The sequence below is a fragment of the Hyla sarda genome, chromosome 7 (genome assembly GCF_029499605.1).
Source record: "Hyla sarda isolate aHylSar1 chromosome 7, aHylSar1.hap1, whole genome shotgun sequence".
In the NCBI taxonomy this organism is placed as follows: Eukaryota; Metazoa; Chordata; class Amphibia; order Anura; family Hylidae; genus Hyla; species Hyla sarda.
The window spans coordinates 65,478,954-65,498,531 of NC_079195.1; the positions used below are offsets into that span (position 1 = coordinate 65,478,954).

The 19,578-nt window shown below is 41.3% G+C and overlaps 1 protein-coding gene across 7 annotated transcripts in view; it reads right to left on the bottom strand.

Annotated features, from left to right (window-relative positions):
* Positions 1 to 19,578, bottom strand: part of IDE (insulin degrading enzyme) — a 165,034-nt gene that overhangs the window by 26,631 nt on the left and 118,825 nt on the right. For all 7 annotated transcript variants that reach the window (XM_056529403.1, XM_056529399.1, XM_056529397.1 and 4 more), the window contains 3 exons: positions 10,353 to 10,455; positions 9,138 to 9,260; positions 7,056 to 7,138 (listed from right to left, as the gene is read on the bottom strand). In XM_056529403.1, the coding sequence (XP_056385378.1) occupies positions 7,056 to 7,138; positions 9,138 to 9,260; positions 10,353 to 10,455 (309 nt within the window). The remainder of the gene's footprint in view (positions 1 to 7,055; positions 7,139 to 9,137; positions 9,261 to 10,352; positions 10,456 to 19,578) is intronic.

Consider the following 19,578-nt stretch of genomic DNA (forward strand, 5'->3'; position numbering starts at 1 on the left):
ATACTAAGACACTTCTCAGCAAATTTGCAGACAATGCACCTCGACTCTGAACATTTCGAGAAACCCTTGGTAGATAACCAAGATTCCTTTTACTTTGCATCACTAACTAAACTGGGTGACAGCAGAGATTATAAAGTGGGTGCCCTGTGACTAGAAAAACATACCCCTTCTTGTAACACTCAGCCTAGATCTGGATCACAGGACAGCATGGGTAAATAAGTGTTATGTTTCTGATCTGATTGAATGAGCAGCTATAAGTGGCTACAAATGCTTTTGCTCATTTTTTACTATATCAAGAAGTTGTGAACGATCCATAGGATCCACCTGTCTCCGGGCTTTATTCAGTGTCCACCATGGATAGCCTCTTAGCTTGAGTATGTTGCATACTCTGCTTCCCCCAGGTACACATCATTGTTTGAACTGTTCCATTTGATACTTTCAATAGTATGCCTGGGATGGCAGGAATCGGGCCTTAACGTGGTGTTGCCCGAGATCGGTTTATGGTGAGGGATGATTTCTACTATGTTGTCCTTCGCTGTTCGAATAACATCCAAAAATGGAACAGAGCTCTTTTGCCAAGAATAAGTAGATTTTAGGTTACAGGAGTTATTATTGATATATTCCATATATTTTATAGCATTACCCTCATCCGATCTCCAGTCAACAACCACATGGTCTATATATCTGCCGAGCAACGCTATGCAATCACGAAAGGGATTGTTGTCACAAAAAAAAATAAATAAATAAATAAAAATGTGTCCCTCCTCCCACCAGAAAACGAACAGGTTCGCTAGGGCCGGGGAGGACGCTTCTGTCTTTTGAAGATTAAAAAACATAATTGAAACACAAAAGTAGTTGTGTTTTAACACACGTTAAACACATCCAGTATTTAATTCTTAAATTCACAACTATAGTTGGTGTACATATCCATGATTTTTTGTATAGCCCTGATCACTAAGTGGTGGGGGATAGAGGCATACAAGGATTCAATATCGCACGTCAGCCACGAAAAAGACACCCACCATGTGAACTTGCGCCTAATATTTAACAAGTGTTTGGAATCCTTTGTGACTTGGACACTTATGGAACAAAGGCTGAAGGACAAAGTCAAGCCAGTCGCATAGCTTTTCATTTAAAGAACTGATCGCCGCCATAATGGGATGTACCGGTGGTGGGAATCTGCTCTTGTGTATTTTCGGCAACATGTGAAAAATAGGGACCATAGGTTGTTCAACATACATACATTCCATCTCCTGTTTGGAGATGGACAATCGCACACCTTCTGTAAGCAGATCTTTGAGTTTCTCTTGGAAACTACACGTTGGATCTGCGTTTAATCGCAAATATGTATCCTGATCTGACAACATGTCTTCACTCAACTTTAGATATAAACCAGTATTGATGCATACAACCAAACAGTCTTGGTCGGCGGCTGGAATAGTTAACTCTATTTTCTCTCACGGAATCCAGTGCTCCTCTTTCTTTTTTGGATAAATTATCCTTTCTATTGATCCAGGTGAGATGATACTTCTGTTTTTTTTTGGTTTTGTTTTTTTCTCAAAACACAACCATTGTGTGAAGTATCTAGTATGATGGACCTCAAACCATTTATTCCTTTAGTCAATACCAAAGTCACAACACCTATATGCCACAGATGTTTAATTAGAATAAGGTTCTAGAATGCAGGATCCTAATCCTCTAATCTCTGCCTTAAGCATTACAATTAAAACAGTAGTCCAATAACTGCTGTGTCTGCGCTAAACGAGAGATTTAAGGGGTTAATCCCCAAGACTTCTGGGATGACCGATTTGCTACCATGTCTCTAGCAAAATACCAATATATATGTCATACAAGGAAATTATGGTGTGAGGCAAACAGTATACAGACATGTAGGAAAAGTACAGATAAACAGATAATAAAAATTACTGAAGACTTTAGGAGCCAGATGGACCATTTCAGGGGCCACTTTACACTTCATAAACACGGCTGCACATTAACAGCACAAAAAAATAAAGTTAAGAGTAACACATTTTCATATGCATTGGCTGAGTGTCTCCTGGGATATGTCTCCATTAGATATGCCATGTATGTCGGATTAGAAGGGTTTGACTGCTGAATCCCCACTAATGCCTCAGATGATGGTTTAGGAAGCTCCCTCTTTGGCATCACTACCAAATCAATGCTATGCGGGGATTGCAAAAGTGCAAGAGAAGTAGCACAAGCTGTTCTACATGATCCAAAAATCAATAAGAAATGCATCATAATGGTTTAATCTCCAATGAAAAAAAATGTAATGCTGTTAGTTCCTCCCATAAAAGTTTTGGAGTAGAGACTTTAGAAGAGCACAGCAGTTGGTTCAGCACACTCTTCCTCCCGCCTAATTCCCAAAAGGAAGCCATCATTGCCTGTACAGATAAAGAGTGCTGTATCTTGGTCACCAACCATAGCCTCAGTATTAGTGGAAGGTGTAATGTAGAGACTATTACATGGTTGATCTAGTGCAGAGGCTGCTGTAATCACAGGACTTTCTATGTTTAGGGGGAACTAGCTTCTAAAATGATGGCATATCCCTGCAATATACAGATGATACTTTCACCAGATGAGGGGTCTCAGACTTTTGAAAATAAAGAGGCTGCAGCGGTAGTTTATCAGTGCGGTTTCTTAATTTTCAGCTAAACTAGTACTGTTTATATACAGTGGATATAGAAAGTCTACACACCCCGTTTAAAATGCAAGGATCATATGATATTAAAGAATTAGCGATAAATGAGAACTTTCTCTACCTTTAAATGTGACCTATAAACGTGAACAATTTAATTACAAAAACTGAAATCATTACACACCGGCCATCATGCAGAGGGGCTCTGAATAATCAAGCATGTAGAAAAAGGTTGTCTGATGAAACCAAGACTGAACTCTTTGGCCAGAATTTCCAAAGGTATGTTTGGCTCAAAAACAGCACATTACCAAAGATCATCATATCAACAGTGAAGAATGGTGGTGGCAGCATCATGGTCTAGGACTGTCAGGGTGGAGGTAATCATGAACAGTTTTTTCATCATTTTTCTGCCCAAAACCTTTAGGCGTCCGATAAAAGGTGAACTTTATTTTCAGCTTTATAGCATGACTATGACCCAAAGCCCACATTGAAATCCACAAAGCATGGCCTCACCAGATTAACATTATGGAATGGCCCAACCAGAGCCCAGACCTTAATCCAAACGAACATATCTGTGTGGTGATCTGAAGAGGGCTGTGCACAGATAATGTCCTCACAATGTGACAGTTTTAAATTTTCGGGTGCTTTTGCAAGGTATTGTGGGCAAATATTGACACATTAAAGGGGTATTCCAGGAACACACACACATTTATATTATATATATATATATATATATATATATATTATATATATATTATATATATATTATATATATATTATATATTATATATATAATATATTATATATTATATATATATTATATATATATTATATATATATTATATATATATTATATATATATTATATATATATATTATATATATATATTTATATATATATATTTATATATATATATTTTATATATATATATTTTATATATATATATATATATATATATATATATATATATATATATATATATATATATATATATATATATATATATTTTTTTTTTTTTTTTTTTTATTTATATATCTCTCAACTGGCTCCAGAAAATTGAACAGATTTGTAAACTTCTATTAAAAAATCTTAATCCTTCCAATATTTATTAGCTTCTGAAGTTGAGTTGTTGTTTTCTGTCCAACTGCCCTCTGATGACTCACGTCCCGGGAGCTGTGCAGTTCCTATGGGGATATTCTCCCATCATGCACAGCTCCCGGGACGTGATATCATTGAGCAGTTAGACAGAAACTTCAGACGCTAATAACTATTGGAAGGATTAAGATTTTTTAATAGAAGTAATTTACAAATCTGTTTAACTTTCCGGAGCCAGTTGGTCTATATAAAAAAAGGTTTTGCCTGGAATACCCCTTTAAGGTTGTTCTTTTCTGTCTAAATCCTCTCTGATGACACCTGTCTCGGGAAACGCCCAGTTTAGAAGAGGTCTGCTATGGTGATTTGCTTCTAAACTGGACGTTTCCCTGAGACAGGTGTCATAAGAGAGGATTTAGACAGAAAAGAACAACCTTAACTTCAGAAGCTCATAAGTACTGAAAGGATTAAGATTTTTTTTAATAGAAGTCATTTCCAAATCTGTTTAACTTTCTGGAGCCAGTTGATATATATAAAAAAGTTTTTTCCTGGATAACCCCTTTAAGTTGTGCAATGCTAATAGACATCTAACCAAAGAGACTGATTGCTGTGAAGGTGCTTCAACAAAAAGTATAAGCTTAAAGAGGCACTGTCATTGTGAAAAACTTTTCATATATTGCAGGACTCATAATGACATTTCACAATATACACCTGTTAAAAAAAATATAAATTAATTTTCACCTGAAATTCAAGCTCAAAATAGCCACCACTATGGGGTCGCCTGTCTTTTAGCCAGACAGACTAGTCTAGATTTTACAGCATATTGGATACCGGCCGTAAAGCATACCGGTATCCAGTATAGGAGATTTTTATTGTGTATGCAAAACTTCAGATAAAAGGATGTGTGGACATGCTGGGAGCTGTAGTTTTAAAACAGCTGGAGGCAACACTGCTCTAACACAGTTAGTTTTACAAACATTGCAGCTTCAGTTGTTACTAAACTACAACTCCCAGCATGCTGAAATAGTCAAAGCTTTCTGGGACTCCTGAATGACAAAGAAGTTGATCAGACATTCAGGAGTCTGTGAAAGACGAATGACACACATAGTGACAGCTATGCTGATTAGCATCCAGCTTTACTAGGAGAAGATAAAACAGATAGAACGTGTATTCATAAAAATGCTGTACTTTTATAAAAAAAAATCCTTGCACTAATTTTTATAAAGATCTATTCTTTTATTTATACATTTTATCCTGTTATGAATTCACCATAATGTCTTCTGATTACTGCAGGCAAGCTCCAAGTATCTTCCTATGACACATGACACAGCATAAAACCAGAGAGGAAAGGGTTACAGAGCAGAGAGTACTGATTGGCTGACTGCACAGGCTTGCTCCTGTGAGGGAGACAGACTAACACGCCCCCTCCAGCCTGCACAATGAAAAAGTAACTCACCAGCAGATAAATGCTTATATCTCTGGATATATAGGTCCGAGACACATAATTATATGCACATGATCAGGATTGGGTTCTGAGTAACATTTCCCCCCCCCCCCCCAAAAAAAATAAAAAAAAATTCAAAACTGTACCTTATCCTGATCATGTACATCTAATTTGTAATTTATGTGTCTACGACCTATATTTCTCAAAAGCTCAGTGAGATTTATGTCCATGCAGAGGAATGAGGCGTGTCCCTCTCTTCTCCTCACTGTGATGACTCCTCCCTCACTCTGCTCTGACTTGCAGAGGGCCGGGAGCAAGCACAGCATCTCCGGACCTGCCTGCAGCCCTGTCAATCACTCATGGTGTCCATGACGTGTCGACCACTGGACACTGCAGGACTGGTATGTGTCCCAGGAGCAGGAGGCAGAGGAACAACTTTTTTTGACTGGCTTTTTCAGTATGAATTGTTTTTGCACGCTTTATAATATCAAAAATTATTGTATCTGACAGTGGTGTGCATGCTTATATAACCAGGTTATGGTGTTTTTTTCTCTTTCACCCTTAAATATTTAAGTTTGTTTTGCAATTGAATCACGTTATAGGTCACATTAAAGGGGTTATCCAGGAATAGAGAAACAGAGCCAATTTATTCCAAAAACAGCTCCACACGTCCTCAGTTTGTGTGTAGTAGTACAACTTGGCTCCATTCACTTCAAAAGAACTGTGTGGTAATACCATACACAATCTGAGGACAGGTGTGGTGCTGTTTTTTGGAAGAAATAAGCTCTTTTTCTATTCCTCGACAACCCCTTTAAAAAGGTGGAATAAGATCTGACATGATTTATCTTTGTCTCGTCCTTTAACATCACAGGAATCTGGTGTTTTAAAATTTTAATTCAGTGTTTAAAGCGTACCTCATGATAGGTGCCACCGACAAGACATCTGTTTAAATTTCGCTGCAACTTCTGAGCCCGATCCTTACACGAACAGGAATCAGATTTTACGCAAGTCCCATTCAAGTCTAGGGGACTTTCAGCAAATTAGTCTCCTGATCCTGTTAGTCTCAGGCTCCAAAGTTGGCGTGAAATGTAAACAGGTATCCTGCCACAGGGACTATGAAATGTAGGTACGCTTTAGGTAGAATATAAAATCCACGTCTCTCTCCCATCTGTTTCTGAAGCCGACATCAGAAGGTATATAAAAATTTTTTTAAAAAAAAAGAAAGGGATGCATTAATTCATGTCTTCTCCTCTTTCTCAATACTATAAATGAATGAAGCGTGCAGCCTTCCAGTAAAATAAAGCTACTAAACTCCTATGCAAATGAGCGCTTTATCCTGTTGAAGTGGATGTCTGGAGGCACGCTTTAAAGCAAACCATGATGCATTTCCTTTATGGATTCTTGTCTTTATGGTACACTTGTAAAAGCAAAGTTAGTTTTTCTACATTACATAACTTTGTATTTTTGCCCATGCTAAGTGCCATCATGCGGCAAGACAGAAATGGAGCAACTGCAGCATTAACTGCTTAATGGTTTATGGCCAAGCATTTGAGACATCGGGGGATTTATCATTAGCCATAAACATAAGGTAAATGATCCATAGTTATGGCCTGAGCAGGGTATTATGACAGTTTTATTGAAGATCAAGCAATAATAAAATATGAACATAAAGTGTTCGGTGTCAGCAAATTGGCTGATTTCTGCGATTATAGCCGACACATAAATATTAGTGAGAGCTTATCCGTGCCTGGAAAACAGTCTCTTAATTACTATCCTAGCACCGACTGTGGATCTGTGAGGAATGTAAAGAGCTCAGAAGATCAGTGGCTCAAGGGACGATTGAGAAGGGAATATACCTACCTAAAGAACTCAAAGTTGAGGCAGGCTTTGGGAAGAAAGAATTTGTCATCTTGTTTGAACCATAATTTGCTCATTGCCGTATCCTACAAAAACAAGACAGAAAATACACTTGCTAAAAAGTAGGCATATTTAGGACAGTGGGGCAAAAAAGTATCTAGTCAGCCACCAATTGGGCAAGTTCTCCCACTTAAAAAGATGAGAGGCCTGTAATTTTCATCATAGCTATACCTCGACTATAAAAGACATAATTAGAAAAAAAATCCATAAAATCATTGTCTGATTTTTATTTAGACAACGTGGGACCTAATACAAAAACTACCTGTGCCTTATGGGCAATACCAGGGGCCAGTGGGCACTTATAGTGGCATTACGTCCGACTCACAGCCTGCTCCCAGTTCACTCCAGTGTGGCTAAGCAACTCCCACTGTATGTGTGCTTAGTCACACTGGAGGTAACTGGGAGCAGGCTGTGAGTCGGACCTAATGCTGCCGTAATTGCCCACTGGCTCCTGGTATTGCCCATACGACACAGGTAGGTTAGTGTTAGGTCCCGTGCCATTTGAGAAACCCTGGCGTTTGTGTGCGGGCTCAGGTATGTCCTTCATATAAGGATATACTGGTAATGTTTTTATTTTAACAACAGTTTGAGGGTTAGTCATGTCATTGTTAACATCTACCACAGTAGTGCACCTAAATTTATGTATTATTCTATATGTTACACATCCACACCTTTTTATCGGGTGTAGGATGCCATTGTGGCACTTGACTGCGGCAGGCATCCCCCATTGTATGCATTTTATGCTGGGGATTGTCCCTAGCAACGGACTACAAGCGCAGGATCTGCCCCCCCAGCATAAATGCACAACTGAATTTGGAGTTTAGCATTTCCTGCCATTGGAAACCATGTTTTTTTCTTGTTGTTAAAATCTTGTCCTCGGATGTGTATAAACTCCAAATCTAATGCGCCTTAATCACTATTATAGGCAGCATTTTGGTTCACCTGTGAAGACGTAAACACATCAGCCAACTTGGGTGGGGCTTATAGCCTGCCTCCCATTGTATGTGTGGTCAGTCACACTGGAGGTAACTGGGAGCAGGCTGTGGGTCGGACCTAATGCCGCTGTAATTGCCCACTGGCGACCGTGAAATTGCCCATACGGCACAGGTAAGTTTAGTCTTGGGTCCAGTCCTTTATATAAAGGATATACTGTCAATTCTAAAGGGGTATTCCAGGAAAAATCTGGCTCCAGAAAGTTGAACAGATTTGTAAATTACTTTTATTAAACAAATCTTAATCCTTTCAATAATTATCAGCTGCTGAAGTCGAGTTGTTTTCTGTTTGGCAACAGTGCTCTCTGCTGACATCTCTGCTTGTCTCGGGAACTGCACAGAGTAGAAGAGGTTTGCTATGGGGATTTGCTTCTAAACTGGGTGGTTCCCGAGACACGTGTCATCAGAGAGCACTTAGACAGAAAAGAACAACCTTAACTTCAGCAGCTCATAAGTACTGAAAGGATTAAGACTTTTTTTTAATAGAAGTAATTTACAAATCTGTTTAACTTTCTGGAGCCAGTTGATATATGAAAAAAGTTTTCCTGGATAACCCCTTTAACATCATTTTGAGGGTTAGTATCATGTTGTTTACCACAGTAGTGCACCTAAATTTATGTATTACACACTTATCTGGGGCCAGTTTTCAAAATCTGCTATATGCCAAATTCTGTTGCAGATTAAAACCACAGATACTACCCATTTTAGTGCGTATTGGTTATAAAACAAATAATAAAATTAAAAGAAAAATCACAGTAACAAATACTGATTTACTGCAGAAATATCTACTGTGTGTGGGCCTCTATTTTGAGACATGTGCCACCAGCGGAATTTAAGATACATATACATCAATTGTCCAGTGTTCCCATTTAGATACACTTGACATCAATATTTTAATTCAAATGGTTAAATCCTAATTTTATAACTGCAAGTGTCCCTTTAGTGAGTCTACATACACATCTATACCATATGCAGGGTGTTGCAGTCATGGTATTTTACATTTTGTGTCAAATCACAAACCCATTATTTTTACCTTAACCAGTGCAGGATAGGGTGTTGCATCTTTTTCCAAGGGAACAATCTCAAAATTTGTGGGAATAAATTCATTCTTCATTGGTAGATGAAACTTTCCATTTAAATCAGCTTTTTGCCACTTCTGGGAAAAAAAATAATATAAAACAAACTTACTTCAAATTTCTTTTTGGGTGTGTTTTTTTTTTTTTGTATTGTAAGTTCACAAACCATTTAGACTACTAATCTGTTGTAAATATCTAAAATACACAAAGTGTTGCTCCAGAATAAAAACACTATCCTCATTTTATCCCCTATACCTCATTTACATTTTCAGTGCATATTTCAAATAATTCAAATTTAAATTTATTAGTTCTGTATTTTGTCATTCAGCCGTATTTGTTCTTGCTTTTTTCCCCCCCCCTTTTTGCCATTTTCAGTGATATTGCTGTAAAAGACAGAAAACGGCACAAAAAACTGCTGTAAACTATGCAAAAAAAGATCTGCATTTTTTATTTCGACCCACTTCTTATATGGGATAAACAAGGTACCTTTAAGGAACCAAAGAAAAATGCTGTTTATTTATTAAAGGGGTACTCCGGCACTAAGACCTCTTATCCCCTATCGCCGGAGTACCCCTTTAATGCAGGTTTCAGCGTTTGATAAATAAATGAAAAGGTTTTCTCTATTACACGGAAGGTGGAGTCAAACTGAAGCTATAGCTTACAGAAAGAACATCGAATTAAACGACTGTACCAAGAAAACCAATCTAAAAAATAGGTAAGTGTCGAAGACATATCCTGGTTGATCAGTAGGGGGAGGGGACCCCCATCAAAGAGTTCCTGTGCCCTCTGTTTAAATGGGTGCATTGCTGCTCCGTTTAATTTCTAGGGCACTGTTTCCCCAACAAGGGTGCCTCCAGCTGCTGCAAAACTACAACACCCAGCATGCCCAGACAGCCAAAGGCTGTCTGGGCATGCTGGGAGTTGTAGTTTTGCAACAGCTGGAGGCTCCCTGGTTTGGAAACACTGTTCTGGGGAAATGCCAAAGATGTCCAAATACAATGCCCCATAGAGATTGAACACAGCAGCAGCATGATCAACCTTGGGACCCTGTAGATAGAGATGTTTAGGTTGTCTCTTTCCCAAGCAAATAGGTTTTGTAAGGTTCACAATATAGTTCTCTCTTTCTAGACAGAAGATCAGTGTAAAAGGAAAAAGTATTGTCATTTCTGAACCTCAATAGCATCTGTAGGGATGTCCTCTTGCTTGTAATGTGTTCCGTACCACTCTTCTGTTTGGTCAGTTTTGCCCTCAAAAGACTTTGAAACGATGGCCACTCTGTAGGACAGAACAGATAGAAGTTATTATGGGTGTATCTATAAATCAAAAACTGACCCAAATGAGGGGTGGACTAACAAACGTTACTTATTCTGCAACTCAGCCTGAATAAGACCGAGTAAGAGGTCCACTTTTATCCCACCCTCTAATAATTAAAACTCAACTTTTAATATAATAAAATTAAAATTAAATTGGGAGCATAGATTGTGAATGAAAAACCCAGCACATCTAACACCAATCCATTATCAGTATTAGTTGCTTGATAAGCATACTTTATGCATTCCTTTCCCCTGGCATACCGGCAGTGTATACCATCATAAGGCATTAATGCTGATCTTAAAACATTATCACAAGGCCCCCCTGACATGTTTCGTCACTAGGTGTGACGTTCTAAGAGGCTATGGGGCAATGAATCCAGACCATGTGGCGCTGAGGATTTTATAACCTCCTGAAGTGACCTTCTCAATCACTTCCTACTATTAAGTAATCAGGACACTATTGGCTCTAACAGTAGGAAGTGATTGATGAGGTCACTTCAGGGCCACATGGTCTGGAGTCCCATAGCCTCTGAGGAAGTCACACCTAGTGGTGAAACATGTTAGGGGGGGAGGGCCTTGTGAACGCGTTTTAAGATCAGCACTAACACCTTACAAGGGTATACACTGCAGGTATGCCAGGGGAAAGGAATGCATAAAGTATGCTTAACAAGCAACTAATACCGATAGCGGATTGGTGTTAGATGTGCTGGGTTTTTAATTCACAATCTATGCTATATGATTCAATTCATTATATTGTTTTAATTATTAGAGAGGGATAAAAAAAAAGGTCTTATTTAGGCAGAATTATGGGTGTATTGTCTCCAGCTTAGAAGAGGTAGAGAGTTGTTAAGGATGCACTGGCAGAGAACATTTACTTAAAAAGGAACACTCCTGATAAAACTGCCCTACTTATGCCTAGTAAAAATACTTGAGAGTGATGAAGGGCTCTTTTCTGGCTTTACATCCCCTTTGGCATTAGCCCATGCACTCGGCATATGGCAATATGAATGTTATATGCAGTGTTCCTTAAAAGGGGTCCTGGACCCAAAGACATCGTATCCCCTATGTCTGATGGCAGGGGGGGGTCCCGCCTCCGTGCAGCAAACAGCATTCTGAACACTATGTTCAGAACACTTTGTGCAGGCGGCCGTGACCTGATGCAATGCCCCCCCCCCCCATTCATGTCTATGGGCATGGCATGGGTGTGGCATGACGTCCCAACCACAGACCACCTGCACCAAGCGTCCTGAACATAATGTTCAGAATGCTGGGTGCTTTGAGTGGAGATCACGAGGGTCCCAGAGAACGGACTCCCACAATTAGGCATCACCTAAGATGTCTAGGGGCGGAGTACCCCTTTAATGAATATTCATACCAATATCATACAATGATAAAATGGACCTCTGTACCATTCATATGTTTGGCCTTTCCAATAGTTGACCGTAATAAAGTCAAGGATACGGCTGTTCAGCCTTCAAAGCAGTATGGTTATACAGCTTTTCTACACAAGGCTGCTAGTCAATAGCTGACTAGTGTTTGTTTTTTTAAATTTATTTTAGTGTTTTTTAAAGAGCCGCTAACATTTTCATAGCAAAAACTGAACACAAAAAAAATGAAAAAAACTACAGAACAAAATAAATAAACATTTTATTTTTCATAATGTTCTTTTTCTTATTTTTCACATAACCACTGTCTCCCTGCTACACTGAGAAGAACGGAAGCCATAAAAGTGGCCGATGCTAATGAGACACAGAGCAATCGTCTGATGGAGAAAAGGTCACATCATTCATTATAATAAACTCCAGAATTCACACAGGCACTTTTATTGCCAAGTCTCCATTAGCACAAAATGTCACAACTCACAACAAACCGTTAAAAAAAAAAAAAAAAAAAAAAAAAAAATACACACACCTAGAATAACACATCCTAGATCTGAATGAATGAACTAATCATATGAAATACTTTCGTCTTTACATAGTTGAATTTGCTGACAACAAAATCACACAAAAATTATTAATGGAAATCAAATTTATCAACCCATGGAGGTCTTTTCAGGTCTCTGGCAGTGCTCCTCCTTGCACAAAGGCGGAGGTAGTGTTCCTGCTGCTGGGTTGTTGGTTCTCCTATGTCCTCCTCCATGTCTCCTGATGTACTGGCCTGTCTCCTGGTAGCGCCTCCATGCTCTGGACACTAAGCTGACAGATACAGAAAACCACCTTGCCACAGCTCGCATTGATGTGCCATCCTGGATGAGCAGCACTACCTGAGCCACTTGTGTGTGTGTGTTGTAGACTCTGTCTCATACGACCACTAGAGTGAAAGCACCGCCAGCATTCATAACTGACCAAAACATCAGCCAGGAAGCATAGGAACTGAGAAGTGGTCTGTGGTCACCATCTGCAGAACCACTCCTTTTTGGGGGTGTCTTGCTAATTGCCTATAATTTCCACCTGTTGTCTGTTCCATTTGCACAACAGCATGTGAAACTGATTGTCCACTCAGGAAGCAACACTGATTGTCAGTGTGATTACTGAGAAGTGTGATTGACTTGGAGTTACATTGTGTTGTTTAAAGGGGTACTCCGGCCCTAAGACATCTTCTCCCAAATCCAAAGGATAGGGGATAAGATGCCTGATCGCGGGGGTCCCGCCGCTGGGGACCCCCACAATCTTTCATGCAGCACCCCGCTATCATCAGTCTCTGGAGAGAACATCGCTCCTGGGCTGATTAATCACGATCACAGGGCCGGAGTATTGTGACGTCACGCTCCGCCCCTTCAATGCAAGCCTATGTTTTTACTAGACAACCTCTTGAAGACCATTTATTTTTTTTTTATTTTTTTTAGGAACATAAAGCTCAATACATTTGTAAAGCAAATCTTACGATTAAGGGTGCTAACGCACCTGAAACGCGTCACTTTGACCCCTGTTATGGCTTTTTAAGCATTAAAGAATCTGTTTTGCACGAATCCTGGCGCTGGACATCCAGTTTCTTGTAAAGCAAATCTTGCAACATCTGGCTATTCATAACAGACTGTTGGATCCAATCCTTTAAAAGGGTATATTCACATGGGGCAGATTTGCTGCCGATCTGTACATGGGAGGTCTGCAACAGACTATCACTCCAATTGAGAGCTTGTCTATTTATGTTGCAGATGTTTTCCCATTGACTTCAAAAAAGGTGAAATAGAACATTGTTGCACTTAAAAGGGTACTCCACTGCCCCAGCATACAGAACATTTTGTTATGAATGCAGGCTGCGGGGGCTGTGCCGTCACACCCCTCAATGTAAGTCTATGGGAGGGGGCGTGGCGGAGCCACGCCCCCTCCCATAGACTTACATTAAGGGGGCGTGATGTCACGACCACCACAGCCCGCATTCATAACAAAATGTTCCGAATGCTAGGATGGTGGAGTACAGCTTTAAAGGGGTAGTCCAGTGGTGAAAAACGTGTCCCCTATCCGAAGGATAGGGGACAAGTTTGAGATTGCAGGGGGTCCGACCACTGGGGCCCCCTGCGATCTCTCTGTACGGGGGCCAGGCTCTCCGGCCAGATAGCGGGTGTCGACCCCCGCACGAAGCGGCGGATGACACGCCCCCTCAATACATCTCTATGGCAGAGCCGGAGATTGCCGAAGGCAGCACGTGCGGCGGGGGGGGGAGGTGTTGGGAGTCGACACGCCTCCCTTTGCGCGGGCTGTCGGGGGCCCCGTACAGGACCCAGCGGTCGGACCCCCGCGATCTGCAACTTATCCCTTATCAACTTATCTTTAGGATAGGGGATAAGTTATTCACCACTTGTTCACTACTGGACGACTCCTTTAAGGGTGCTTACAGATATTGTTAAAGTCTTTCCAAAAGGAGTGTGAGGAGGGGGAATACTTCTATGACGGCTGCACTGCACTTTGGTGGGTATGCTCTGCCATGACCCTATGGTGATAATCCATACCCCTACAAACATGTGGTTATTTTTACCCATTTGGCCTTGTATTGGTGGAGGGGGTATATCTGGAGGACATGACATTACATATCTATAAATTTTCAGCCCACATATTGTTTCCAATATTATTATTAACGTCCTATGTATTTAATTAGGATGTTCCCCTACCATGTGGTTTTTAACATGTCCAGAGGAAAAGTGTGTAAGTTGCCCATAGCAACCAATCAAATCGCTTCTTCCATTTTTTTAAAAGGCCTCTGGAAAAAAAAAAAAAAAAAAAAATGATCTGATTGGTTGCTATGGGCAACTCAGCAACTTTTCCTCTGGACAGATTTTGATAAATCTCCCCCATTGTGTTTAGGATTTTAGGGGGGGTTGGGGCCTTTTTGTATCTCCTTTTGTACAATAAACTTTTCATTATTCCTTACATTTATTGTGGCGTATATATTTTGTAGGATTTGTGTACAATAATTACTTTCTGTAGTTTTTTTTGCATATCTATTCGATTTGTGGTTCTACTAGTTTTTCCTGTAGATTCTTCTTTGATATGCAGAAAAATGCGCAACTACAGTACATATTTTATATTAATGACTATTTTCAGAGGCATTTGAAAGTGTACATTTTGTTCTGAATTGTAAAGGAAATCTTCCTCCATTTAATCATAAGAGATACATAAGGCTGCATTGTACCAGAAAACCTGGCACGACTCTTACAGTCATTCTGCTAGCGATCATATTAATTTGTCATAATTGGCCACAAAAAGTCCATTTACACCAGGCCTAATTTCATTTCCAAATGTGATACCTTAATATGCGACAGATTTGAAATTCTGCCTCCAGGAACTTGCGCAGAGTCAGCTAAAATTTGGGAAGCCACAAGTCCTTTCTTCATCAAGCAGTAAAAAAAAAAAAAAAAAAAAAAAAAAAAAGCACCAAAGCTTAAAGGGGTTCTTTGCCCCTTGATGACATCTCCCCTATCCAAAGGATAGGGAATGAGATGTCTGATCGCGGGGGTTCCACCAATGGGGACCCCCGCAATCTCTGCTGCGGCACCCCAGACATCCGTTGCAGGGAACAAACTAGGGATCGACCGATTATCGGTTTGGCCAATATTATCGGCCGATATTCACGATTTTTGACATTATCGGTATCGGCAATTACCTTGCAGGTAATCCGATAATGTCCCAAACCCCCGCCCCCACTGCCTCCCCCTCGGGCCCGAGCTACTTCTGGCTCCTGCTGCGTTCTGCATTACGCTGTGCAGCGCAGTGACGTCCTCAACGTGACGTCACCGTCAGTGCGCACAGTGACCGCTCAGGACGGGAGCCAGAAGTAACGCGGACCCCGGGAACAGGTAATTATAAAACCGGGGATAGGGGAGGCAATGGGGCAGTGGTGGTGGGGGCGGTGTGCTGTGCAGGGGCAGGGGGGGGGGGGGGATGGCTGGGGGGCAATGGCGGTGGTTGGGAGGACCCCTGGACAAGCAGGGGGAGAGAAGCGGGTGGCGGCGGTGGTCTCTGATTCAGCCAAAGCCGCTGCAGTTCATCGATTTATAGCACCCGCTTTAAATCAATGATCTGCAGCGGCTTCTTGGGGGGTGGAGAAATAGCAGATAACTTATACCGGAATATCGGCATAAGTTATCGGCTATCGGCCTGAAAGGCCACAGATTATCGGTATCGGCCCTAAAAAAAACGATATCGGTCGTTCCCTAGAACGAACTTTGCTCTGTGCCGGATGACTGTCCATGCGGGAGGCTCGTGATGCCACGGCCACGCCCCGCTTCTGACATCATGGCATGCCCCCTCAATGCAAGGCTATGGGAGGGGGCGTGCCGTCACACCCCCTCCGACAGAATTGCATTGAGGAGGAGGGGCATGACGTCACGAGGGGGCGGAGCTTGATGGCACGATACTCCATCCCTAGCATCGCCCTGGGGGTCCCCCGATCAGACATCTAATCCACTATCCTTTGGGGGGGGCAGAGGCTTGTGACGTCACGGCCATGCCCCCTCAACGCAAGTCTATGGGAGGGGTTGGGAGTGACATCACGAGGGGGCGGAGCACAGACATCACGATACTCGCTCTGTGCAGCTGAGAAACTGCTTTGGATAGGGGATAAGATGTCTAGGGGCGGAGTACCCCTTTAAGGACAGCGGAGAAGATGGGAAATTGCGAGCATGTAGGCGCCATTTCCCAGCAGCCTGCAGTGTCTCATCAGCATGCAGGCTGTGCCTCTACAGATGGCAGGCGGAATCCAATCCAAAATTACTTTAGAGATAGTGTTCCTTCTGTCTCTAGGGCGGCTTTTCTGCAATAGTAAACAAGCTTGTGCTTGCTCGCAGCAGAGGGGAGCGCGTAAAACTCGATTTTATGGTGCAGGATGGAAATAACAGAGCATATGGGCACTTCTGCCTTTTCAGCTCATGTTCTCTGCTTACTAAACACAAATCTGCAGACGGGGTAGAAAAAGAATGGGAGAGGAGAATCTCCTTGTTTAATCTCTGCATGGCCCTGCTGTTAAATGATAGGGGGGAAACCAAGTAAACAACGAAAATTCCTAATGACCTTATTATTTGGTGTATGAAAAATACTTCTCATACACAGATATGAACAACAAGCTGGCCAAAGGCAATACATTATAAATTGTGAGGCTTTTCTGCATTATTAAGTAGCATAATATGGGGGAAACCCTCCGAGACAGAAGAAACAGCAAATGACAAAATGTAAATTCTCAGTGTTCGGATCAGCACTGACCACAGGCAGAGAAATCTGTCATCTCTCCTGACACGTGCGCAGTATAGAGATCTGTTACTTATAAAATCATTGTATACATTGGATGCCTGTTATTCTGCGTGGAAATGCATTATTACAGTAAGTTTATATGTCCGTGTTTCCCAACTAGGGTGCCTCCAGCTGTTGCAAAACTACAACTCCCAGCATGCCCGGACAGCCGAAGGCTGTCCAGGCATGCTGGGAATTGTAGTTTTGCAACAGCTGGAGGCACCCTGGTTGGAAAACACTTATATGTAGCAGATTTCCTATGTCGATGTGCAGGCAGAATGGGGGAGATTTATCATTGCTTTTATAGCATTTTTTGTCTATGTTTTGGTGCAGTTCAGGCACAAGCAGCATATTTTGAGACTTATGCGCCTTTTGATATAAACAGTTCTACTCTTTTTGTCTACCCGTAGAACATTTTCTTTTTGACCATGCAGCTGTCACGTATTTATCATTTGCGACTTTTGTCAAAAGTCACTATTCTGTGTGCAAAGGTACTTTTTTAGGCGCAAAGCTACACCACCTGCCAGTAGGCGTGAGAATAACTTCTACCTTCCACAATTCAACCTTTCACCTCTTGCAGACTACAGCGTCCCACTCCCCTTCTATGACATGACATCGGGAGCTGAGTGCAGGTCATAGCTGGGTGGTGCTGGCGGCTATCTGCCACCAGGACCCATCTCTAATGCCAGATATCCCTGATAGCGGTGATGCCCGGCTTTAAACCCCTTAGACACCGCAATCAAATTAGATTGTAGCATCTAAATGCAGGTAAAAATGTCCCGGCATCACCATGTGAAAGTAAAAACACCTAACCTGCCAAATTCAGGACCCGGGAAAGTGTCTACTTCTCTCCCTCACAAGTGTCTAGATAAAGTGCATGTGGTAGAGCTTTTCCCACCACAGCAGAGCTGCGCAAAATCCATCATCCTGCTGCACCTTCTTGATAAATAAGATGCACCCTAGTCAAACCCACCACCCAAATAAACGTGGGAAAATAGCTCTACCGTAGATATTCTTTGATAAATCTGGGCCAATGTCATGAAAAATACCATGGAAGCAAAGTGCACAGAATGTTACAGCATACCAGTCATATTAATCTGCCACCCGCTCTTCAGATCAGTCATGGAGAGATGCCGGTCAGTACAGCTGTGAGGCCACTATATGACATTCAGCGAGGCTTTGTGCACTGGGCCATTCCTAGGAATAGATGACTGTACCGCCTAGTTTGGACCAGCATCTGTCCATGCCTAATTTGAAGAACAAGCGGGACAGTACCAATACCAATACACTGGTAACAAATCGAATCCACGCATTGGATTTAAGTCTGCACGGACTGCAAAAAACAAAAACTGCACAGTATGTAAGTTCTATACAATGCACATTCCCAACTGTTATTAATGGGGAAGTCCGCATGCTCCAAAAAAATGTGTAATGAAGAGTAAGGTTGTAGATTGTGCTGCAGATAAGGCCTCCCTCTTCCTCCCCCTTTTTCAGAGTATGAAGAAAAGTCCACAGCAGCAAGATGCAGATTTGGTGCATATGTTTTCTGCAGATTTGGCACAGTGAATCAACTACACCAGTGTGCCTCCAGCTGTTGCAAAACTACAACTCCCAGCATGCGGGCATGTTGGTAGTTGTAGTTTTGCAACAGCTGGAGGTGGCCCAGGTTGGGAGACACTGCACCACACAGACACTTACCCATAAATCATAAATGGACAACTGGGTTCTGGCATAAAAGCTCTCTTAGCAGTTCTTCCGATCTGGGTTCTGGCAGTGACCAGGTGAGAGTCTCCAGGACTTCTATAACAACCTATAGTTCACATTTTCTAAGCTTATTTGGGGAGATTTGTCAAAACCTGTGCAGTGGAGAAGTGAAGCTGTTGCCTATAGATCGCTTTTTTTTTTTTTTTTTTAAACCCCTTGGGGACGGACGGTTTTCCAGTTTTTGCACTTTCGTTTTTCCTCCTCACCTTTTAAAAATCATAACCCTTTTAATTTTGCAGCTAAAAATCCATATGATGGCTTATTTTTTGCGCCACCAATTCTACTTTGTAATGACATCCGTTATTTTACCCAAAAATCTCTGGCCAAGGGGAAAAAAAAAAATCTGTGTGAAAATTGAAGAAAAAATGCCATTTTGTAACTTTTGGGGGCTTTCGTTTCTAGACAGTAAATTTTTCGTTAAAAATGACACTTTATTCTGTAGGTCCATATGGTTAAAATGATACCCTACTCATGTAGGTTTGATTTTTTCGTACTTCTGGAAAAAAAATCATAACTACATGCACGAAAATGTATACGTTTAAAATTGTCATCTTCTGACCCCTATAACTTTTTTTTATTTTTCTGGGGGTTGGATGTGC